The 26108-nt window shown below is 43.3% G+C and overlaps 1 protein-coding gene across 3 annotated transcripts in view; it reads right to left on the reverse strand.

The window, feature by feature from the left end:
• The window catches only part of ZNRF3 (zinc and ring finger 3), a 139420-nt gene that overhangs the window by 47195 nt on the left and 66117 nt on the right, over positions 1-26108 (reverse strand). For all 3 annotated transcript variants that reach the window (XM_019743118.3, XM_088800958.1, XM_088800957.1), the window contains exon 2: positions 12966-13091. In XM_019743118.3, coding sequence (XP_019598677.3) covers positions 12966-13091 — 126 coding nt within the window. The remainder of the gene's footprint in view (positions 1-12965; positions 13092-26108) is intronic.

A 26108-nucleotide genomic window follows, 5' to 3' on the forward strand; every position in this document is an offset into this window, starting at 1 on the left:
TGTTTTGGCTCAGATGTCCCAGGTGAAATCAAGGGATCTGGGAAGACAGGTCAGGATAGGGACCAGCAATGGAGAGAGACAAGGGCTTCCAGGCCCTCTGTTAACTTTAAGCTTCTTGAGGGAGAGAGAATAAATTCTTTATTATGAATCCAAGAAGGGTCTTTAAATATATGTGTATGACCATGTACAGTATCACAGTTAGGACAACTAGCACGTCTCAGTGACAGAATGAGCCTTCCAGTGGTTTTTTCAGACATGACACCAAAAGCACAAGCAACCACAGTAAAAACAGATCAACCGGACTTCATCAAAATTTAAAACTTTTGTGCTGCAAAGGAAACCATCAAGAAAGTGAAAAGATAACCTTATAATATTTGAAAATCATATATCTGATAAGAGACATGTATCTAGGATATATAAAGAACTCTTACTACTCAATAATAAAAACTAAATTACCAATTAAAAGACGGGCAAAGGATGTGAAAGACATTTCTCCAAAGAAAATATACAAACTTTCAATAAGCACATAAAAAGATGCACAACACCAATAACCATCAGGGAAATGCAAATCATAACCACAAGATACCACTTCATACCCACTCGGATGGCTGTAATAAAAAAGACAGACAATAACAAGCGTTGGCTAGGATGTGAAGAAATCATACATTGTTGGTGGTAATGCAGAATGTGTAGCCACTTTGGAAAACAGTTTAACCTTCCTCAAAAGATTATACTTAGAGTTACTATATGACCCAGCAATTCCACAATTAGTTATTTACCCAAGAGAAATGAAAACCTGTATCTACATAAAATCTGCACACAAATGTTCACAGGATCATTATTCTTAATAACCAGAAAGTAGAAACAATCTAAATGTCCATCAACTGATAAACAAGTGAGAGACAATATACAATGGAATATTTGGCAATAAAAAATAATGAAATACTGATGTATGCTGAAACATGGATGAACCCTGAAAACATTATGTTAAGCAAAAGAAACTAGATACGAAAGACCACATATTGTTTGATTCCATTTATATGTAATGTCCAGAACGGAGGGCAGATGACTGCCAGAGGGTAAGGGGTTTCTTTTTGGGGTGATGAAAATGTTCATGTATCTGAAAATGGACTTGTATCTATAATATATACAGAATATGAAAACATCCTAAACTTGGTTGTAGTGATGGTTGCACAATTCTATGAATACACTAAAAGTCACTATACACTTCTAAAAAATCAATAAGCCTTTCACATGGGAACAATCTCATCAGTCATTTCTGCTCTGTTTCTGTATGTCCAAACATCTGAAAACATATTTCCAGGACAGAAACAAGTAGAACAGTTTTGGTGGTGAAATGATCTTGGACAACGTCAAGTTGACATAGGTTCATAGTCATCACACACATTTCCTGTATAATAAAAAGTATGTGTGCCTGCTGGAATGAAACTGGAATATGGCAATTATGATAATGAACACAGATTCTGAAAGCAACGCCCATACTGACAGTTGGGGCAGGGATATGATGTATTAACTCGGAGAGGATGAGAATTAATTAGGATTCCCTGATCTAAAGAACTGCACAAATGGTCATTTGCTTTGTTGATTTATAGATGAATTCTTCTAAATGAATTCAAAAATTAAACCAGTGTGGGACTGGTCCGAAAAGGGATACAGAATTTATTTGACAGTAGGTAATGCAGGATATGATGCTACTATAGAACACAGTAGAACAGAATATATATATATATATTTCTTTTTTTTAAAGGAGAACGATATATAAAACGAAGGAAGTAAGTTAAAAGTTGTTGGGAGAACTTTGAGAGAGAAAGAAACTCTAGTTAGCCACTCGTGATAGTAATAGCAAAATAAATTTGGGTGACTTAAAGATGTAACATGTTTTTTAAAAAAAAACAGTGACCATGGAAAAAGTAGAAACGGCAAAAATGATTACTAGTGGCAGGGTAAACTGAGGGAACTTTCCTGAAAAGCAATTTGTAACTGTGTACGTCAAGAATCATTAAAAAAAATGTTCATAGCTTTGATCGTCTCCTGGAATATTACCACAGGGAATAATTCGAAAAGAAAAATAAACCCAAAACGCCCACCCTACATAAAGAAAAGTTTCAGTTTGGTTTATTTTAAGGATTAAAAATAAAACAAAAGCAATCTAATTATTAAACCCTGGGGGAATAGTTAACTAAGTCACGGTATATTCTATTGTCATGTTATTGCAGCCATTATAATTACAGGTTATGATACAATGACTAGCATGTAGTATTAAGAAGACTGGAAGGGAATAAACCAAATCGACAGTACCTGGGTTAAGGAAGTAGAATTAAAGGTAATTTTTTCCTTGTTTTTTCAAATTCTCCATAATTAATTGTTTCATGCAACAAATATTTACTGAGTGCCTGCTATATGTGTTAGGCATTGTTCTTGGCACTAGATATATAAGAATAGTGGTAAAAATTATTATACTGCTTACATACTTAAAAAAAAAAAAAAGACAAGGGACCAGAACATTTCTGTTAGTTACAAAAATAGTAAAATAAATTAATGCTATAAATTTTGAGTATACCTTTAAAATGAGGGGTTATAAAAAAATGTTCAGATTCTACCAACTGAAACTTACAAAAAAAACACTCATTTTAAAAAACCAATCTACTGTTTACAAATAGATGAAAAAGAATGCTTTTGAAGCTAAACACTTTAAAATTCTGTTTCTGAAAATCAAGCCAAGGTAACAAAAGTTCCTTGCATAGTCCGCATTCTTTCCTCTGAGGTTCATTTAGGAGCTGATACATTTGTGAAAGTCTCTCAGCAATAGGTTAATGGGTAACCGTGAAGGCCAAGTGCCTTTGCACATCCCAAGGAATAGCCCCAGTTCTTCAGGCTGCCTAGAACTTTATTTTATCCAGCAGGGCTGAGCACAACTGGAATGTGTTGAAACCCTTTTATTATTTTTATAACTAGCAAAAATGATGCAAAATTTAAAGTATTTCAGTATCCCAAAGGAATGGTTTAGACTGCCTCAAACCTAAAACGGCACAAAAAGCATTAGTCAGAACACACAGCCCAATGTTTGATTTGGAAAACGAGATCACCAAAGCAGAAGGGTACCTTTTATCAAATAAAATATGGTGCCTTTTGGAAAGGAAACAAACACAAAAGACAGAACAAGGAAAAGAAATTGCATTTGTCTGCAGTCTGAAACGGTCTTATGACTAAGGATAGCAGACAGCATCTTGCCAATGTCCCCATTCCTCCTACTTCTGCACCCAGTGGGAATCTCTGCCCAGGCTGGGGGTGTGACATTCTCCTGCACAAGTGTAACTCAAGTCCTCTAAAATGTGCCATGTTCAAACCTGGTGTGTAGGTTTTCCAGGGGCTTGGTCCATAGTAAACCAATTACATGCAGTCACTGTCAAGATCGCCCCGCAAATCTGAAATGCCCACGGACATGGCCAAAAACGCACTCCAGTGACAGCCCACTGTTGCTCATTTGGGATAATTCATGCACGTGGCACGTGCAAGGCCCCTCTATCTGAGAACAGAGAACAGATGGGCCTTTGGGGCTTGTCTCTGGGTCTGAGAGATTCAGGTTACCTAACTCGGGACTGGTACTATACATATTACGATGACTTAGTATGTTAGGTTCTAACTTCTTTTGTACTTCAAAATGGCCTCTCAAAGGTAGGTAAGATCATTAGCTATCTTTGATGGGCTTTTCCACTGGCCTGTCACACTATTCCTAGTTTCCTGGGGCAGCCTCATTTTATGGCCCTTGGACAGCCTGGTTTAATCGCAGGGGACAATCGCCAGAAGGAGTGCTGCGAGCCAGGCTTCCCCCAGTCCGGGGAGGTGGCCAGCAGCTGTGCTCCTTGGGTTGGCAGGCACATTATTTGTTCTACTCACTCACTCGATCTTCAAAACTCCCTTAAGCCTCTCAGTGGATTTCAAATAATGGTTTCGGTTAGCCTTTTATAGCTGAAAATGTCTCGGATCTAGTAAAAAAAATATATTGTGCTTAATATAGACTTTTAACCAAGAGGTTGCTGGAAGATGTAGGTATACAAGAAAGCAATCAAAGTTTTAGGATTTTAAATCAGATACATGACCTTAGAAGAAAAGTGCTATTCCCTGAGTTTTTCCTTTTTCCATTTATATCATGTCAATCCTTTCCTCCCGATCTGATTTCTTCTACTGAGTTCTTTTCTTACTTTCCTTTTTAACCAAATATGGGAAGTATTCACCCAAGTGTTCCTTAAAATAAACCTGACGAGCCTTCCAAACTTCTCTCCACAAAGAAACCCATTTCAGCTCACCTTAGAAAAGGGGTTTCCATCCACTTGGTAGGAGTGTGTTTAGAGAGGGGAGGACATTGATTATTTATTGAGTAGTCACATATTCCAAGAAGTTGGCATACATTATATTTTCACCATCACAACTATCTTTACACAAGGGGATAGAGGAAAATGGAAGCAAAGAGAGAGGCTCACGGGCCCAGAGTTACCCAGCTACTACCAGAGGAGAAGACTTAGCATTTACCTCTAGGCCACAGAGCTCCAAGATCGGGGCTCTTTCCACTCCTCACATGGAAACACAGACGTGTTCTAACACTGATCATGCACCTTCAACAGAACACACCACAAAGGCTGCCATGAACCTGTCATTATCCTGGAGGGCAGTGGGGCAGAGAAGGGGAGGAAGTGGAATTCAAGGTCTTCTTAGGGAGATAAAACTTGTGTGTCATGATGCAACAGAGTCTCTCAACTGCAACACCACTGACATGCGGGGCCAGATCATTCTTTGCTGGTGGGAGGGGCTGTCCTGTGTGCTGTAAGATGTTTAACAGCATCCTGGCCATCAGCACCCCCACCCCCTCCTGGATATTTTTGTCTGAAGACCAAAAATGTCTCCAGACATAGCCAAATGTCCCCTGGGGCTAGGGGATGGGCAGCAAAACGCCCCCCACCACCACCCCCCATTGAGAACCACTGCAATCAGGGGACCTGGGAGGGTTTGACACATGTACGTGCCCTAAGCACAGGGCGCTCCCAGGGAGGCCATGGCACTTGGGGCTGTGGCCAATCCCACACTCACTGCCCAGACAGGAGGAAGCCGACGCCTGTGACGTGGAGCAGCTGCTGTTCAGGCCCTGCTGCCTTCACCACCTCGTTCCCTTTCCCACCACCAGTCAGACCCCAGGATGTCAGTCCCACCACCCCTCTTGGGACGGGACTGTCACACTCAGTCAGGAGTGCTAAGGGGGCTCTGCCTCAGCACCAGGCCACTCAGGTATCCCAGGGAAGTTTGGTCACGTCTGTGACCAAAACCCCAATGAGAACGGCATGCTAAATGCTGGTAAGTCCGCCCCGTCTCCAACCTAAAGGGCTCGTAAACAACTCGGCAGCTTTTACCCAAGTTCCCACAAGGTTCTGCCTCAAATAAAGGTCTATCCCTCCCTGTGAGCCCTGTTCTAGAAGGTCAGGCTGAAGGTCAGATCCCAATGCAAGCCTCAGAGATATTAAGATCTTTTTCACTTAAGTTCTTCAAATTCATTGTTTGGTTATTTGTTATCAGATGTGAAAAACAGCAACCCACTGGTTTTATTCAAATTACGAACACTTCTGAACTAACACGCTTTTGGCTCCAATACTGCAGAACAGAAGAATTTCATGACAACTCATTCACCTTTATTCCCTGTATTGTCCCCTAGTTTCTTGCTCACTTTCACTGCCTTAGTAACAGGGTCTCTCCCTCTGCCTTGCTGTGAGATGATCTTACAGTGGGGACATAATGCCAGCTCGGTGCATTCAAACCTCTGGTCGACTTTTACATTCTCAAAAGTTAAGAACCCAGAGCACTTCTGTTTCTGTGGGTTCTATCTATTGAGATTTACCATATTAGGAATTAAAACTGAGAAATCTTTAAAACGCAGAATATACAAGCACACAGTCCATTAACCATCAGAGCAATGAAGTCACCACCCAAAATGATGCCTCTGGAAAACTCCACCATGCATTTGTGAGAGAATGAGGGTGAGAAAGGCAAGGGACAGGAGTGTTATTATGAAAATAGCTCTGGTCTTGTGGCCGTCCCCTTCTCCCCCCACCCCCGGAGCGTAAGGATGCCTAAGGGTCTCCTGACCACACTTAGAGAATTGCTGGGTAGATTAACACGTACACCATGATTTTAAGAGCTTTGACTTTTACCAGCCGAGAGACAGTGAACCGGAGAGACAAGGCCGAGAAAAGTCCCAGTTCAAAGAGATTTAGCCAAAACCTATTCATCATTATGGGGCAACAGTCACCTTCCTGGATTATGCCTGAGTCCTTTCCTTGCTTTCAGCCCCGACTACTGCCTATCCCGGTGTTACATCTCAGGCGGGTGCTGGTTAATATTTGGTAAAGAAACCCAAATGTCTTTGGATTATAATTAGTGTCATTTTTCTGTTTTCCACTATGCCATGAAAAGACAATACAAATAAAATTCTGTTTTTTCCTTTACTCAAATTCTCTATTTTGGCAGTTGTTCTTTGAATGGTAAGACATTTCCCTGGGGGTAGGTAGCCTGAGTTGTAAAGCAGGATAAGGTCTCTGTTCTCACTGCTCCTGGCTCGTCTGTAACACGTCTTATGGGACAAAGGGTGTGTTTTCCACCAGGACTCAGCAGAAGCAGCATTCATTCATGATGGGACTATACTCCATCACCACAGAAATAAAATGCTTACTTTGTTTTAAAATACCCATTAGCCTTCAAACTTCATGTGCTTAATGTAAAACGATTTCTTTTTCTTTATTATAGCAAAATATACACAAAATTTACCACTGTAATAATTTTTAAGTATACAGTTCAGTGGCATTGAATACATTCACATTGTTATACAACCATCACCACCACCCATCTCCAAAATTTACTCATCTTCCTCAACAGAAACTCTGTACCCATTAAACAATAACTTGCCACCTCTCTCCCCTTCAGCCCCTGGCAACTACCATTCCATTTTCTGTCTTGGTGGGTTTGACTACTTGAAAAATAGCACTCTGAGTGCTCAAAGAAACTGAAGGATAATGAGGGAGGGAAAGAGAAAGGAAGAGAGAGGATGCTTAATAAGAGTTACTACTTTATTTAGGGCTTTTACTTGTGTCAGGAGCAACCAACCCTTGACACTGTATCTCCTTTAAGTTCCGTTCCCATCTAAGGAGGCAGAAACATGCAGAGAGAGGGCTTAGTGACTGACTGCACCAGGTCACACACAGCTTAAAGGGTTGGAACTGGTTTAAACTCCGCTTAGTTTGATGTCTAAACCCAAGTCTTTACCTTTGCATCCTCCTTTCTCCCCATAACCAAAAAAATTCTTTGACTCTGTTTTCTGTCTTCCAGTCCTTTTGGCTAAGAGAGTCTATCCATTCTTTGGGAAGAAGCTACCAAGACACTCTGAGGGCTGGACGTGGGTTGGTGGAGTGAACGTGGCCCAATTCTCCACCAAGCCCTCATCCTTGGGTTCCCACTGCACGACAGAAGAGCTGGGATTACAGACCAGCTCTCCTGCCTCACAGCCAAGCCGTTTCCCCGACTGCCACACTGTTGGCCCTGCTGCCTCCACATTGCACATTTGCCTAAATGCGAAAACATAAAAAGGGCAGATGAAGAGACCGGGAAATCTAGAGGCAAACACAATGTGTCCTTGTCAATGTCACTGGCTTGAGCCTCACCAAGGCAATGAAAAGAATTGATGTCCGGGCCCACTTAGTTCCCAGAAACATCAGCAGCAAAGAGGAACCTGATCCCCTCCTCGCCAAGCAGCCTAGCTGCCACCGCTACACGCACATGCCCAAAGCCGGATTCTATCACACCCATCCTTTTGTCAGAAACCTTCAGTGGCTCCCAGCTGCCAGGGATGAAGACCAACGCCTTCGCTTGAAAGTCTCTTCCTTCCCCAGCATCTTTCAGCGTCCCTGGAAGACCTTCTTCCTCTCTTTCTTTCTTCCCTGTTCCCGGAGATTATTCCCCCACTGCACCCTGTCTCACACAAGCCCCTCTCGGTAAAACACACCCAACCCCTCCACCATGTGGACTCACTTCTCCTCTCATGGCTGTAACTGTCTGTGCCCTGGACTGGCCCTCAGCTCAGGGCAAGAAAAGGATTTGACTCTACCTAATATCCATGATCCAGCAGTCCCTTCCAACTGGAGCCTCTCTGAACAACTCAGGATAAATTGAGGACATTATCCACTGGTTTATGATCCCATGCATAACTCGGTGACTTCTACGCGGCTGCTTAGGGGCTGGTAGCCCAGCACTGCCCCGTCAGCTTTCTTCCGCAGGGCACATCTTCCTCCCACTCCCCACACATGGCTGGGCAAGAAGCTAAGTTCCCGTGTGTTCCCAGCCCCAGATCACTGCTGACCAAAGGTGAGCACCTAATCCAAGATGGGCCAATGAATCCCTCTTCTGGAGTCCTTTAGACTTGAAATCAAGAGTGTCAGGCCTGGGGCGGGCCAGTGGCTCAGGTGGTTGGAGCTCCATGCTCCTAACTCCGAAGGCTGCTGGTTCGATTCCCACATGGGCCAGTGGGCTCTCAACCACAAGGTTGCCAGTTCGATTCCTCGAGTACCACAAGGGATGGTGGGCAGCGCCCCCTGCAACTAAGATTGAACACGGCACCTTGAGCTGAGCTGCCACTGAACTTCCAGATGGCTCAGTTGGTTGAAGTGCATCCTCTCAACCACAAGGTTGCCGGTTCGACTCCCACATGGGATGGTGGGCTGCGCCCCTGGCAACTGGCAATGACCTGGAGCTGAGCTGTGTCCTCCACAACTAAGATTGAAAGGACAACAACTTGACTTGGAAAAAAGTCCTGGAAGTACACACTGTTCCCCAATAAAGTCCTGTTCCCCTTCCCCAATAAAAAAAAGAAAGAGTGTCAGGCCCTAACCAAGCAAGTGACTACTGAAAAGCATCTGATCTTTATGTAGAAAAACTGGTGAAGACAAAAGAAGGCAAGAGGAAGAGACTAACATGAAAAAGGCAGTAGAAGTCTTCATCTCAGATCTCAGCTCAGCTACTTGAGCCCTTTGCTCCTAGGTTACGTAGAGAACGTCTCTGGGATGCAATGTCCTCATCGTAAAATGGGAATCTGGACACAACCTCAGAGTTAGTCTGACAATGAAAGGAGACACTGTCTGTGACGCTCTGAGCACTCGGCGAGCACCCAAACCATGACAATTTTACCGAGCCAGGCCCTGAGCGAAGTCGCCCACAAACCTCTCATAGAACCCCCACCACAATGACCAAGGCAGCATGAGCCCCCATGAGGAGAGGAACTCCCCAAGAGCTAAAGTGACCTTTCTAAGGTCACTCAGCCAAAGCTGGGTCTCGGGACTTGAAATTTCCTGCCTTTCTTATCTTTTCATTAACTCCCTCACTGTGCTCTTAAGTACTAGAAAGAGCTGAGTTCATGCCTATTGACCACCCTGTCTTTCACATTCCTCTCCAAGATTTCACTCCAATGTGGGGTGTTGGGGTAGGGGGTATATTTATGAAATCTGGGCCAAGTGGTCTTGTTAGAAACTCCAGTGTATCTTGTATGTTCCCTGCCATGACTCTCCATGAGATTGACGGGTCATAGAAACCGAAGCTATTAAGTCAACCTTCAAAATCCTTACCAGCCCTGTAAAATGCTTAATAAACCCAGTTTGAATCGAAGGGTTAAAATGGCCTGGGGCATAAATACAGGCTCCTATACTTTGGGAAAGGTTTAGACCCTTACTTTCAATAGTGAGCTGCTTTGACACGTCAGTTTTATTCTATTTTATTTCCTAGGACTTAAACTGTCACAGGTAACGGAGTCTGCCTTTCAATGATACAACTAGAATCTCCTCAAACTACGTATCAGGAGAAGGTTTTCAATATGATACAGAAACTCAAAGTATTAAAAAAACAAGGAACCTAGAACAGCTTCTACACAGTCAGTGAAAAGAGGTCCCAAAAGCTAAGATTTGCCCCAGGCCCGGTGTGAGGCAGCAGCGCCCTGGCCTGGCGCCCTGGCCTGGCGCCTCACGGTGGGGGCTCACCTCACTCCAACTCTGACTCCCCAGCTGATCCTACTGTCTGTCCCTCCTCCTGTAGAATCAAAAAGATTATGAGGAGGGGATCATAAATCATTTTTCTCTCATGAGTTTATAGTGTTCCTTTCTGAGGAGTTCAAAAGCGCTCAGTAATAAACCAAGGTGATGAGTTTATGTCTTCTGCATTTAAAATGAAACTTTATTTGAACTCGTGGAGAGGCACTTATTTTTTTATTTTTTTTTAAATTTAGGACATTCCTCTCTTCGACTTTTTGCCCCATGGCGTTTTCTGTGGGCTGGTGGGTAATGAGGGTGGATGATGGGGAGGGAGGGGGTCTGTGTCTGGCACTCCCCTATTCTCCCACAGGCTTCCTCCCTTCTATGGTTTTTAACAAGTCCCAACATCCATACAGAAGATTCCCAGCCCGTGCCCCACCCCCACACTGACTTGGCTGTAGTTTCTCCTTCTGTGCCCCTCTCCACTGCCCACCTCCTGGCCTTAGTCACTAAGAGCAAAGACACACTGGAAAACCATGCTATGGGCAAAAGACTGGGCTTTCCAGAACGATTACTTTGCATTTCTTTACCCTAATCTCTTGCCACTGCCCTTGGGGACTCAGGAAAAAAGAAAACACAGTTAGCAAAGTTAATAAAAATGAAACTGTGAACAACACTTTAAGATGATGATGAAAAATGAAAAAGAGGGAGGGAAGGAGAAAGAGAAAAAGGAAGAGGGGGAGGGAAAGAGAGAGACAGAGAGAGAGAGAGAGAGAGACAGAGAGAGACGTGCCTGACTCACCACACCTCCTGCACCAACCCAGGTTTTAAATAAATGCGAATCTGTCTTGGCCAAGCATTTTTGCTAATGACTTTATTCAGGTGTTAAGCCAAATTTCAGTAACTAACCCGGGTACATACCGCCTGGCCACCATAGTCTTTCCAAACAGAAACATGACGGGGAGTCACGGCTATTGTCTGTAAGCAGGTAGAATCATATACTTAGCTTCTGAGCCCCTGCATTCAATAAATATTTGGTGAAGGAATAAACCTAAGAGGTACCTGATGATTCAATATATGTCTTAGGTTTTCATTCCCCCTGGCTTCACGGGCCAGCAGGCCAAACCATACAAAACGCTCTAAGTAAAACCACTACAGGGTTGTTCCAGGTGGAGGAGGAAACAATTGGGTTCTCTGAATGACTTCAATGCCATAAAGCCATGGGAGAAACGGGGTGTCCCTGGGAGCCCTGTTCCAACCCATTTATAGACACAACAGACACAAAGGTGGAGCCTCACTGAACTGGGGCAAAGCAAATTAAGACAGACGGCTGGGCCCTGCATAGCAGCAGCTTAAGTATAAGAGCAAATATTATATTAGGAGATTACTACCTACAAGGAAAGCACTGTTCCTACAGCCTTTGGATGTAGCTGGCATTTCTCCTAGGAAAATACTGAAATATTCTCAAGGGGGTCACTGCTCTCCCAGCATCATTAAGCCGCACTGGCCAACTATTTAAATGATAAGTGTCAGAGGCTGGCCCATCTAAAACACCGTGATTCAACTTTGTGAACTGTAAACCGAACAGGTACTAATTCCTGTTGTTTATTTGTTTGTTTCTACAAAGGGGCAAAAGAACTTGACAAGTGCTCGGAAGCTACTCAGAAGACAAGTGGGACACAAAAATCACAGATTAGACCCATGAGGGTCTCCTGGGCCAAAAGGCTTTCAGGAAACGGCTGGGATATCGCCAAGTCTGGGAAAGGCTCTCTCTGAAGTACCCTGCATCAAAATCACCTCTTCTCCTGCCTGGATTTCCCAAGAAATCCTCAAGAGCTCAGGAACCAGGACTGACTTTTTTCCCCAGCTGTCTCCCCATGGTACCGAGAATAGCAGCTTCTGAGAATATAAAAGATATCCAGGCAATAACACTATCCTTAGGAGATACCACCCTTCCTGCAATCAAAATTCTAATAACTTTCTTCAAACCTTTCCCTTTAACAAAATGATTTGAGTTTAAAACAGGATGTTACCTGTCATATTTTAAGATTACTGATGGACAGTTTTCTAAAATAAATTTATTTCTATCTTATACTGCAATCAGAGGTAATGCCGACTCTCTTAGCTAAAAAAAAAATAAATCTTTTTTTAGTACTTCTAAATGAGATGACGACGGTCCATGGTAGCAAACCTTTTTGGAGAGCTTATTCTGTGCTAGATGTTTGCATCTCATCTCACCTCCTAACCATCCTATGAGGTAAGTTCTAATACAGGACCATAATTGCTGTCTGCCATTCTGGAACCAAAAAAGCTCTAAGACCCAAAAGTTTTTCCATAGCTTACTCGGCAGCAAAACTTAATGGACCTGAACTCATTTTGGAGGCAAAGCTGCCCTGAACTAACATGAGGCAATTTAGATATTAGTTATTCCACTAATGTGAATATCCATATAACTTGCTACACAAACATGAATGTGCTTGAGTACTGCCCCAGATCGCTTAGGGATTACCTATTATAAAATATGTATGCCTTAATACTTTTCTAAACCCTCAAAATATCAGAATTCTGAAACATCTGGCCCCAAGGGTGTAAGATAAGGTATTATGAATCTCTAGTATCAACCCATTTCACAGACAAGAACCTGAGGCTCCTTGAGGGTAAGTAACTTGCCCAAGGCCACACAGTGGACAAAAAGTAGAGACTCTGAGGCTGGCAGTCTCCCTCGGAGTCCAAGCTTGGGGGGCTGCCTTAGGCCTCAACCCACTCGACTCCAGCTAGGAGAATGCTGTGTCAGCAGGGCTCTTCTCTGTAACCGACTGTTTGAGGAACTGAGAAAATGGGCGAGTGGAGCACACCAACGGAGTCAGAGGGATTTGAAGGCCTGGTGCTTACCTTGCCCAGGACAGTGAGGCATGGCTTCGGGTCCAGTTCTGGCTGTTCCAGCTTCACCACTCCTACCCAGCCATATTCATACAAGTCCTCTTCGTCATTGTTATTACATAGGCCCAGTGGGTGCATCTAGGAAACAAAAGGGAAAGAAAACTTCAATACACAGGCTACAGATCTGTTTGACTCACACTGTGCATTTCTCAGACTCGACAGTCAAAAGTAACCTCAAAACTTAAAATTATATGGTGTGTGTGTGGGGGGGGGGGGTTCAACCCAGGGGGAATCCTACCTCAGCACAACGAGCTGAACACTGGAGAGAAACACAATAGAGCCACTATAAATATATTTTATGAATGCTTTCTCACTGCTTTGTAAGCAGTGGTCACCCAAGGTAGACACCACCCTATGGGATGCAGGGAAAGAAAAATAGCAGAGCTCCCATGCAAATGCCAATCCGAATGGCTGTGAAATACCAGAACGCTAAGTAGCAGTTACAGCTGAGATTGCTAGGTCAGTGTCCAAGACTATTTGGTTTCTAGACCTTAGGATGCATCCACTTCGACTTATGCAAGAGGACCTGGAAACACAGTCAGAAATTTATGAAGAGACCACTAGATATGAGGCAGAATCACCAGGGTAATTAATTACCAGGCTGTTTAATGGCTATCCCTAGTTACTTGGAAACAGATAAAATTTTCTGGGGGCTTTTTCAGAATTTGCAAAGCACAAAATTAAAGGCAGGTAGAGGAGCATCGTCCAACTTTTGCTAATACAAGTGCGGTCAGCAGAAACCTGAAAACAGAACAATGCAAAGGTTTGCACTCATGGTTCTATCATTGGGTCGTATCAGACCCTAGCATCTGTAATAACAATCTGAGAAGAGGAAATCCTTGTCGATAAATGTAACTTGTCAAGATGTTAAAGAGCCTAATACAGTGCTAAACTCTTTTAAATACCTGGGAGAAGTGTGTCTTTAGATTCATGGCATGTTAGAGATACGAGAAACCTAAGAACCCCCTGTGGTAGACAGAATAATGGTCCCCAAGACACGTATGTCCTAATGCCCAGAACCTGTAAACGTTACCTTACATGACACAAGAGACTCTGCAGATATGATTAAGTCTGAGGTGGGGAGATTATCCTGGATTAATTGGGTGGGTCCAATGTAGTCAGTCACAAGTATCCTTATAAGGAAAAAAGGAATCATAGAAACAGAGAGGAGCGGAGCGATGTGTTTTGAAGACAATGGAGAGAACCATGAGCCACAGACTGCAGGCGGCCGGCCTCCAGAAACTGACAGGAAATGGATTCTCCCCTAGAGCCTCCAGAAAGAAGGGTGCCCGGCTGACCCATTTTTGACTTCCCGCCTCCTGAACATTAAGAGAATAAATGTGTTGCTTGAAGCCACTAAGTTTGCAGTAACTTGTTATAGCAGCAAATAGGAAACTAATACACCCTCCTTATCCGCCCCCGCCTCATTTTACAGACAAGAACTGTGGTTCAGGATAAGTAGTTTTTCCAAGACAACACAGCAGCAAGGGGCGGCACCCAGAAGGGACGTGGCCCTTGGATTCACAGTCCAGTAACTCCCCACTTCACCTGTTTACTTTTATTGTCCCTTTAGCCAAGAGCTGGTCGTCTGATTGGGGAGAAAAGACTAAGTGATAAAATCTTTGTTAAAAACAAAAAAAGGTTGCACGCCAGCTCTAAATTCTGTGGTGGTCGAGCATAACATGAGTGATGTACAGGCAGCAAGAGTTGCTAGAATGTTTGGGGAAGTTTTGTGCAACTGCTGAGCCTTCAGCTGAGCTTCAAAGGAAGAGTTAGAGGATCGGGGGGGAAGGGACAGAGGGCAAGTTCCAGGCCCAGAGAAGAGGAGCTAAGGGCTTCAGAGGGAAGAGGAATGAGACCAGCCTGATCAGGATGGAGGGCCACAGTCTACACCAAGAAGGAAAGAAGAGATGGGCTGGCAAACTAGAGAGGAATTTGGACACCAAGACAATACCACAGGTTAGTGAGCAGAACGGCACATTGAGAATAGTTATTTTAGGCAGATGGGTGTCACACGTGCTGGCAGTGCTGTGCCTGGACTCGAGAGGCATCAAGAAGTGGAGGGTGAAGGGTGCAGCCCAGAGGTGAGAGATCGTGGGCAATTCAATGGAACAAAGAACTGACCTGGCTCAAAAGATGGACTATTTTCGGCAAAGACATACAATGCAAATAAATATGCCAAATCTGGGGAAAATGAAGGATTTGGCTTTCCTGTTAACTGACCATCTACTATGTTTCTACGTTTATGCATTTTATTTTATTTAATCCTTATAGCAAACTCTGGCTAACAGTTGAGCTATCAGATGATACTGTGACTAGACATTGTAAATAAGTTGCAGACTAGAACTGCAAATCAGCCACTGATGCAGAATATAATGGAGTCCATGAAACTCATATTAGTTAACGACAGGATTCCACTCAAAGCCTGTGGCAACCAATCCAGTAAAAGATTAAAAAAGAAATCCACATGGGAGCTTCCATAGAGAATAATCAAGGGATTAAGACAGAACTTTGGAAAAAGTGAGAATCCTCTAATATTTTTGGAAAAACAACTTTTGATGAGCCTACTGAAAACATAAGACGGATGCCACATCCATACTCTCATATAATTTTGCTGAAAATATCCCAACAATGCCCACATGGGATTCACTCTTTGTTTATTCTCAGAAATCAGTACAAAGCTGCTATTATAATGTAACTTGTTAAATTCAAATACAAACTATTATTGTCAGTTTCATTTTTTTCCAGATAAAGCCCCAATCAAACCCTTCTTTCCACTACTTATTGAGAAATATTAGCCCCTATTTTAAGAAGGCCCCAAAGTCCTTTTCTAGATAGCAATCATCTACAGAGACTCATAAATAATGACTTCCTACGTATGAAATGCATATATTCTCTTAAACGTTCAGCTGGACACTGTTTCCACACTATCCTTCCCGACAGTCAGCACATAAAAAACAGCTTAATTCACACATGTTGATACCAGCCAGTGACATACAGGCAGTGACTCCATGTAAGACCTGTGTGCGCTTCTGAATGCTTAGCCATTCAAAAAGTAATCTGAGGCTACTTCAGTGAATGACGTTCAAGCATGTTAACTTTGAACTTGATGTGGCACATAAGCATTTAAAAATTAGAGGCATTTCTACAATGTTCGGCGATGAGGGCTTTACCTGATCAGATGTTTCAAATTTGATAGGTTTTTGCCTTCATATTTTTAAGAAGGTTAAAAATGGTTGACTCGTGCGTATGAACTCAGGGATGTCAGAAAGAATCACTAGTAAAAACATAAAGGGAAAAAAAAGAATCAAACTCGAAAACCTAGAATGGAACTTGAGAAAGAGTCCACTGCACAGAGCACAGTGAAGAAACGGAAGGATGGCCTGAAATGCGAAGACAGGCAAAACTCCTGGGACACATCTGCAGAACAACACAAGTCATTAACAAGCTACAATTAAAGTGTAAGGATGTAACAAAAAATATGTCCTGTGTTATGTATGCCTCTGGCCTTGTGCTATCAGAACAATGACTGGAACGTTCAACATCCTTGCTTAAGTCAGTTGAAGGGAAAGGCCCAGTGAGTCCTTTACCGTCAGGTTTGCCATGATTATGAAGCTGTGGCTCTTGCTCTCTTCCTCTCGGTTTTGTTCCAAGGAGTGTTTTGGGATGGAGAAAAATAAGAGCTTTGGAATCATGTAAGCTTGTGTTTAAACCTCATTCCTGCCTCTTATGAGGCACATCTCCTTGGGCAGATGACTCCATTTCTATAACCCTTGATTTTCTCATCTGTAAAAAGGGGACAACAGCATCTGCCTCAACAAGATGCTGCTGTGCTGTAAGGATTAAATGATAAAATACAGAACTATGTCCCCAAATGCTATGTTCGGTGCATACCACAGTTCTGTCCACCTTCCCTCTAGATGGGCACCTGCCTCTGAAAGGACAGTTTTACTCAGAAGTCCCTTTCATCCCGTCCAGAGCCTTGTGCCCCATAGTTGCTCAGTAAATGGCTGGTGAATGAACAGCCTTCGGCCCACCTCATGCCTTATTTTTGGTAAGTCACATGGGTCTCTGCTCAGCTAAGTAAGGGATCAGGGCAAATAGGTTAGGATTTAATCCAATTGCTGCAAGAGCTTCTAAAGACCTGGCTCTTACAGGAACTGATGACCAGTCACCAAAGATGTTCATGGGACAATAAAGGCTCATTGGTAACGGCACAGGAGCAAAGGCTGCTCATTCTTGGTCCTGCTGTAGAACCACAGCGGCCCAGCATGCAGAGGCAGCTTACGCCTTCTCCGTGCAGAGAACACCACACGGCTGCCCTTCACTCAGGCAGGCTTGTGACAGCGCTTTATAAGGGCAGTGGAGGGGAAAGAAGAAAGAACAGAGAATGTCCCCTGCTAAAAAGCAAAACCTCAAATTTTCCCTCCCATGTCTGATCTCAGAAGCTGCTGTCAACTCCAACAAAACAAAGGAATAAACCAAGGGAGAGGCAAGTATGGCGTCCAGGGCACAGGGAATCCATGGGAGAAGAGACAGAGAGGGAATTCCTTGGATGATGGCGATGGGAAATCCCAGGGTGACAGCTAGGCAACCAGCCTGCCGGTGACCAGTCCGGATGGGACCACAAGTATGAGGGCTGCAGGAGAGCCAAAAAAATAAACAAACAAACAAGAACCTGAGCCATTAACCAGTGGGTTTGACAGTTCTGAGCAGAATGTTACAGTTCTGGGCAAGAACAAGAAATGTGACAGTTACTATATAGTCCACTAAAGGAATGGGGAGGGGAGATAATTATTAACTCCAGAAAAAACAAAGTTGCACCAGAACTGTAAACCATAATCAGGGTACGGCCTGCATGGCCCAGTTGAGAAGAGTGACAGCTGCAATAACGTAAACCCTAATGTAAGCAATAATTGTGATACAACCATACTGAGAAAATGTAGAGCTGGGAAGCGGGGGAGGGGGAATACAGGAACAAAATCTTCATTTTCCATAGTAGGAAGTCACAAAAAAATTTTTTATGGACTAAAAATATGAAGCAGCAGTATAAACATGTTACTTAGAAATCATTCACAGAAATTTAAAAATATGCGCAGAGGTGCCTAGTAGAAGAAACTACTAAATAATTGAAAATCGTTGCCTCTGAGAGTAGCAAGCAGGGATGGCAAAGGGTGGAACAGAAGAATGCTCTTTTTAATGAGAAACTGCGAAGTACTCGTTGCCTTTTTATAAACATACACATGCATGGTTTTGGTTAAAAACGTCCCAAGTACCGCTGGACAGAAGTCCCTTCCTCAGGGTGTTCCAGCAGATTCTATGGGTCCTGTAGGAAAGCATTCTGTTGGGCCAAAGAGAGACCCATGGGCTCCCTGCATAGGACAGTGGACACTTGCAGGGAGTCTCTGTCTGGATGGCTGTTCTGGGAGCCATCCAGGACCTGGGCTGGGGATGGCTGGTAACACAGCATAGGGATCACTCAGGGAGACATAGCGTAGAAAGAACCAGCATCCTTCACCATCTCCACAACCAAAAATAACTCTCAGGTGGCTCCAGGGTGTGACAGGGATTTGGTGCTAAAGAGATGGCAGACACAATAGCCAGGGTGAGTGTTCTGAGGAGGCCCAATTTCCTCCCAGACACAGACAGATCCTATAACTTCTAGAAGAGGCACTGGACATCATACTTGCATTTCCGACTAAGGCGCTGCTAGGCCAAAACGGTTGACAACAAGCAATACATATACCCGATCACCATCGGTGCCTGGTTTTATGTTGAAAAACGGAGATGGACGTCTTTGAATTTCTCAGAGCCTGAAGAAGTTGACTCTCAGGGTTTCACTGTTTTGTTAATGGACAAAGAATCTACGGGAACTTCAAAGCCAAGAGACTATGTCAGACAAGGTTAAATATCTGGAGAAACAGAACTATGTTCCCTTGAGTATGGGACATCAAGCCAAGCTTTGAAACCAAGACCAGCTCTTTAAGAAGCTTTCAGTACAAAATCCTTGAGATATGCTGGTGCACTTTCCACATGTCTGAAAGGGCAGAACTGAAACCTGGGTTGGTGGTGCTCTTATCCAAGGTTACAATGTCTCTACACTCCACTGAAAGTTTAAAATAACTTCAAAAAGGCCGCCTGCTTCTAAGTGGGTTACTGTTACACAAGGAGCCAAACACTGAACTAATAGGAGGAGAGACATTTCACTCTGTAATATTATCTCATCCAAAAATTCCTGGGGATTTAAAAGGGAAACTTCCTTCCTTTTGTCCTTTTGCCGCTGTCGGCCAGGATAGGGTGTCACTATCGTACAGAGTTTCACATGAAACAACAGTCCCAGACTTTTTCTTAAAAGGTGTGGTGGCTAGAATCAAGACTTATAATTTATGTGAAGGAATGAGTGGAAAAGGACAGCCCCACCCATTTTGCTCTTGAATCCTAAGGATTGTTTTTTTCTTTTCTGTGTACAAAGAAACAGACAACTCCTTTGCTCTTTGAACAAACAGCCTGAACCTTTTTCTGGATCTAGAATCCATAAGTACCTGAACACAGTTTTTCCCCGTTGTCATGGCAAATGGGGATGGAAACTGCCCCGGACACAGAAAAGGAGCTGGCTGTTGCTGGAAACTTCCATATGGTAATTGCCTGAGGATTAAACCAAGACGTCTTTGCTGAAGGCTCTGGTTTTCAGAACACTAAGCTGGACTCTCCCACAGTAGGCGTCACTTTTTAGAGAAGAACCAAGAACAGCCTCTCTCCTATTTGGTTTCTCTGTACCAAAAGAACAACCGAGAAGTTGCCTGTCAGAACCCAGGTACATCGGCAAGTATTTGAAACCCACCTTCTCACTTGAATATCTCCCATTCCTCGAAATTCATTTTGTCAGATAATTATGTGGAAACTTAGAGACAACCCTGCGTATGTCTCATGTCTGATTTTACAAAGTTTCCATTTCCAATTTCAAATAAGGAGAGGTTTCGTAAGTTCAACTTTTTTAAAAAAAGAATCCAATAGACTATAGAAAAGTGTCTGAAAACATTAAGCAAGAGTCAATTCTAAATCTATTCTTAAAGTGATTCGTTGGCTACCAGATGACAAGTATTGATCTGTGCACAGAAATTTACTGACATAGATTTACTACAAATTGCAAGGCAACTTAATAAAGGACACGTGATTGTTCTTGTTTTTAAAAGGTAAGGATTAGGTGCTTATACACACCAAAGAGTTATTAAATTAAGAAAAAATATGTCGGAGGGGAAAGGGTAAAAGAGGAATTTTCATTCTTCCAGATTTAAAAAAGAATACTATAAAAGAACAAATCAGTAAAACTACATGATGCTGGTCTGAAACTCAAAAAAAAATCAAACAACTAGAAGAGAAATTACCAACATACACTTAAATTTTTATAAGATCTTAATATGACACAACCCAGGACTAATATAAGGATGTATAAAAAGAATCATTTAATAAATTCTGTTGGGACAAGTGGTTAGCAATGTGGAGAAAAGTTATTCTGAGAAATGATGAGGCATTTCCTTTAGGACAATTAACAAGACAGAGAGCAATAAAGGGTGCAGAAAGAACAATGTATTTTTAAAACTTCTCCATATAATCAGTTACAGAAAGGAATGAAATATATATAAAACTAGTTTATAGTTAAAAAAAAAACTGGAAATATCATCAACCTTGTTGCTGATTAATGGACAGCAAGATCACCAAAGTAAACCAACTTCTAAACCCCACTGAGGGAGGGCTGCAGGGAAAGACATATAAGAACACACACATGGCCAGGCAGCAAACAGGCTCAATTTGGGGGAAACTGGTCTGGCAACATGCAACAAAGCCCAAGTTCCTCGTGTCCTTCTTTCCCCAATAACTCCATTTTCAGAATAGACCCCGAGGAAGTAATCTAAAACAAAGAAGAAACTTTACATGATGAAATCTTAAAGTAGTCCTCCACCAAACCGTGAAAATTTAGAAAGAAAAATGCCCCCCAATTATATCATCAAGCAAAAAATGTACATGATGTATGGGATATCTTATAATCACAAGAAGATAATGAAGATAACACGGTATATACAAAGTACCATACGTGGAATCTGAAGCGTTTATGTGCTAAATGACACCTATTTAAAAATAACATTTGTAGATGGGCGAAAACCAAAAGGAAACAAAGAATTTTAACAGTTGATGGGTTAGAGAGTAAGGACAGTGGGAGATTTTGCTTTGGTGGCTTCTTGTTTTCATTCAAACCAACGTCTGCTGAGCACTGACGCTGTGCTGGACACTGGTCGAGAAAAGGTAATTAAGACCTGGGTCCTCCCTTGCTGTACTGTTTGATCAGTAGTTTGAAAGAAATTTCTAAAACTGGATGTACATATGCCGCCCCAACAGGTGACTGAGATACGAAGCTCACCAGGGCTTTTTCCTGCAAATCGGCTCTACGTGTAACAGTTTTAAAGTAACACATGGCCATACGAGGGAGTAACGTGCATCCTCAAACAGATGTGCTCCTTTCCCACAACACGGGGGCTGGTCCAGCAGGGCTGGCGCACACCGTCTCTAGAGAGCTGTCAGTTTGAGCTAGAAAGCCAGGCACCGTGAGCTTGTGTCGGCAGCCAGGGCAAGCACGTAAGAGAAAGGTATTTATTAGAAAGCAGCACAGGGTGGAATCAACAATCACTGCAGTTCATAGAAATACTTGACGAAGTTACACCGTAATTTTGTTTCATTTCTTCCACACACACAAAATGGACAAAAACACCGAAAACAACAACAACGCTAAAAATCCTTTCATCACATCCCCAAATTACATATCCCTAAATATTACAATACAGGGCAAGTCAGGGGTTCTTTATAACATAAAGACAATTTCTCTTGAGAGTTGAGGAATTTCTTACATGGTTGTAATCTTAAGAAGTTTTCTGAACCAGAAGAAGGCAGGCCTTTTGATTGGGAGGTATATTACCTCCCAATCAAGATTTTAAGTTTATTTTTATTCAGAAAGTCTCTTCAATTGGAAAAACCTGGAAAGTAAAATGGGTGGAATAATCAAGCATTTGCCTAGCAACCATTTTAAGAAGGGGATTCTTCACACAGTATTAAGAGCAGGCATTTTAGTAAATGTCCAGCCTAACAGCGGAGCCTGTCATTTTACGCTGACACCACCATGGAACTGTGGTAGTGCCACCCTACAGATGTCACACATGGGCTTTGAGCGACCGGCAGGCGTGAATCCCAGCTCTGCCACCTAACTTCTGTGTGCTCTTGGAAGAGTCCCGTACCCTGGGAGCCTTGTTTCCACATCTGCCGGGCAGGGCTGGTCCTTGCATGTACTGCACGTAGATTCCCGAGGATTTACAAACAACGGGGGCCTGGCAAGTGCAAAGTGGGGCAATGGACAGGACACCGAAAGCACCATCAACCAAAGAAAAAATAGACCAACTGGGCTTCCAACAAAATTTAAAACTTTTGTGCTGCGAAGGACACCATCCAGAAAGTGAAAACACAACGTACAGAATGGAATAAAATATGTGCAAATCATATAACCGATAAGGGACTAGAATATAGAAAGAATTCTTACAACTCAATAACAAAAAAGACAAATTATCCAATTAAAAAATGGGCCAAGGATCTAAATAGATATTTCTCTAAGATATGCAAATGCAAGTAAGCACATGAAAAGCTGCTGGACATCCTCAGCCATCAAGGAAATGCAAATCAAAACCACAATGAGATACCACTTCACACCCACTAGGATGGCTGTAATGAAAGAGAGAAAATGGCAAGTGCTGTCTAGGATGTGGAGAAATTAGAACCATCGCACACTGCTGCTGGGAATGTAGAATGGTGCAGCTGCTGTGGGAACAGGCTGGCAGTTCCTCAACCGATTCAACATAGTTACCATCTGATCCAGCAATTCCACTCCTGGCTATATACCCAAGAGAAATGAAAACACACGTCCACACAAAAACTTGTACATGAATGTCTCTAGTAACATTATTCACAACTGCCAAAGGGTGGAAATAATACAAATATCCATCAATGGCAGAATGGATAAATAAATAGCGGTCTGTCCATACAGAACATTATTCAGCCACAAAAAGGAACAGAGTACTGACACATGCTACAATATGGATGAACCCTGAAAACATTATGCTCAGTAAAAGAAGCCCACAAAAGTCCACATCTTATATTCATGTGAAAGTCCAGAATAGGGAGATGTATAGATACAAAAAATAGATTAGCAATTGCTTAAGGCTGGAGGATGGAGAAATGAAAGGATGGGAGGTGGGAGCTAAAAGATGCGGGGTTTCTTTTTGAGATGATTTAATTGTTCTAAAGTTGATTGTGGTGATGGTGTGCAACTCTGTGAATATACTGAAAATCACTGAACTGTACACTTTATGGAGGTGAATTGTATGGTATGTGAATTATATCTCAATAAGGCTATTAAAGAGTTATGCAAATAAAAAGCAAGGGAAAAAAATAGAAGGGCATACTCTAATTATCACAGTGGCATGGTTTAATGAACACAGCCTGACATTCAGTTTCCTCATCCACACAATAAGATGGCACAAGCCGATGTACTTCATAAATTAGGGTTGGGGGATAAGAGGGATAGATTAGGGCAAACTGCCTAAGACAGGAAGGGCTCCAGCTGGGGGCCCAATGACACATGAACAACAGTAAAAACAGGAGGATCAGTGAAAGGGGAATGGGGTAAAAACTGAACTACCCCCATTCAACATCCCCAAGACCATGAAATCAAGCAAGAGACCCATCACAAATACACGTGAAAGCAGGATACCAATGATAAACCCAGAGTCGGCGAGAACCGCCCGGGAAGGGAAGGGCGCCTTGGGTTCCTGAGGACTCACTAGCTACACCCAAAGGCTACAGATTCACCCCACTCCGTCCCTGCTTCTCTGTAACTGCCCTGGTGGTGAGTTGCTAAACCAGAGTTCTTCAGGAAGGGGAACTTGATGAAAATCACCTGATTAAAATATTTCCGTGTAGTCTGTTAATGGGGGGCGGGGGGGAACCAGACTCAAACATTAAAAGCAATAAATTATATGCTGAGCTGTGCCACCCTGTATGACCCTGGGCAAGTCCCATAAGGGCCCCATTCTCTCTGATCCTGAGAGCAAGGGGACTGCCTGCCACCTGCCTGCCCCATGGGGGTTTGGGAAGGATTAATGAGATAATGTCTGAGCTCTGCTTCAGGCTCCTTGGAGACAGCACTATGTAGCAGGAATTATTAGCACAAGCTAGGACAGTTTCTTGCCCATTCCTCACCTCATTAAGCTACCGATGCTTTATGATGTCTGCTATAAAGTTCTTGCTCACAGAAGAGTGAGCTGCAGAGGTCGTAACCCAGGCTGGGTCTGCCCTGGCCGATCTTGTTAGAGCCACTCCTTAAACCCAGAGTTGTCAGCAAGAGGGCACCCTGAAAATGTAGCACCGTGCCTGACATTTGATACCCGAGATGAATGACTAAAAGGCCCTCTGGACGTTTTGTTTTTGAGATCCTTTGCTTTGTGTTACCATCCCCCACCGCACCCCACATTCTAGGGCACCAGGGTTGCTGGAGTGCACAGGGGACAAACTCCTGGAGTCTTCAACTACTCGCTTCTTAAGTGTCAGACTGATGGATGGGTTTTTGCAGTGTCTAATTTCAAGGCTACCAACTAAAGAAACCAGGTGGCTCTTAGCTCACTTACAAAGAAACCTGTATTTATAGTGTTTCTAAGTGAAGGCACGGCCATGGTACGTGCGTGTGTATAACAGACACAAAAAACTGCACTCAGTGTGGGTCTCCATCTTCAAGGGTCTTTACCCAGTTGCGTGAACTTGACATTTATTCTTAGAAAGCTCACTAGCCTTGGTATGTACCAGGAAAGAAGTCAGAAAAGGGGATCCAAGTGCTTCAGGTTGAGAGATGAGAGCGTGCGGGCCTCTGGACCAGAGGAGAGAGCGCAACAGCTCAACCATGTTACCCTCGTGCGTAGCCACGTGGGCAACACAGGCGAAGGCTTGGACGCCCGTGATCCTCAGGAACAGGAGAGGACCTGGGGGAGGGCAGGACCCCGAGGAGCACTTAAGGCCTCTCCCTCTCACGTCCTCCTCTCCCCTGGGAGGCTGCCAGGAGACAGTTTCTCATTACCTCCCAGGTTCTGATGAGGATGAGGCTTTCTGGCCCACGGCCCTCAGAAGAACTCAGCCAGAGTCTAGACTCGACTCTTCAGCCACGGGGTATCCTACAATTCACACTGCAATCACTTGGCCCCTTCCGTTTCAGGGTCACACTTTCTCAGTGGGTGGGGACAAAGACCACGGCGAGCTGGCACCTTACGCTACTCTTACTTCTATGCAAGTTATACATTGTCTGTATCTAGAAGTCACTGCACCTTTACCAACTGAATTAGTCAGGCCCCGGCCTTAGCTTCAGCTTGTCTTGTCACGTGTGCCTGACGAAACGGCACACCCCGTTCTCAGATTGATTACATCTAAGCTTTATTTAAGTCAAGAGGACTTCCCAAGGCCTGTCCAAAGAGAAGGCAGCAGAATCCAGGGCAACGAGCAAAGCCGTAGGCCACAGACCAATGCCTTCTACCACGGATGAATTCTTTCCATCTTGGTTTCATCACCCACACATAATAATACTGATGCTGACACTGCAAGGTTGTTGTGAAGATTAGAGACAACATATGTTGAACTTTCAGAGCAATGCCTGGCACTAAAACATCAGTGCTAATCCAGAGCCACCTTTCATAGGCGTTAACTCATTTGATCCAAACAACCTTTGAAGGCAGGTACTCTTAGTCTTCTTGTTTTGTAGATGAGGAACCCAAGACGGAGAGGTTCAGTGATTTGCTCAAAGTCACAAAGAAGTAAGTGGCAGAGCTGGGATTTAAACCCAAGCAGGCTGTGAGCTCTGCCACAGTAGACAACAAACATATTCCCATTACTTTTTGCTGCTGAAAAAAAGTAACACGGTTTATCCAACAAAATGCTAAGAATGGTTCCTGCCCTAATATCTTCTTAGTTATTTGGAAGGAAAAAAAAAAGACAGAGAAGGGCTGCAGGGATGTA

This window comes from Rhinolophus sinicus, chromosome 9 (genome assembly GCF_057876585.1).
Source record: "Rhinolophus sinicus isolate RSI-liver-muscle chromosome 9, RSI-T2T, whole genome shotgun sequence".
NCBI classification, from domain to species: domain Eukaryota; kingdom Metazoa; phylum Chordata; class Mammalia; order Chiroptera; family Rhinolophidae; genus Rhinolophus; species Rhinolophus sinicus.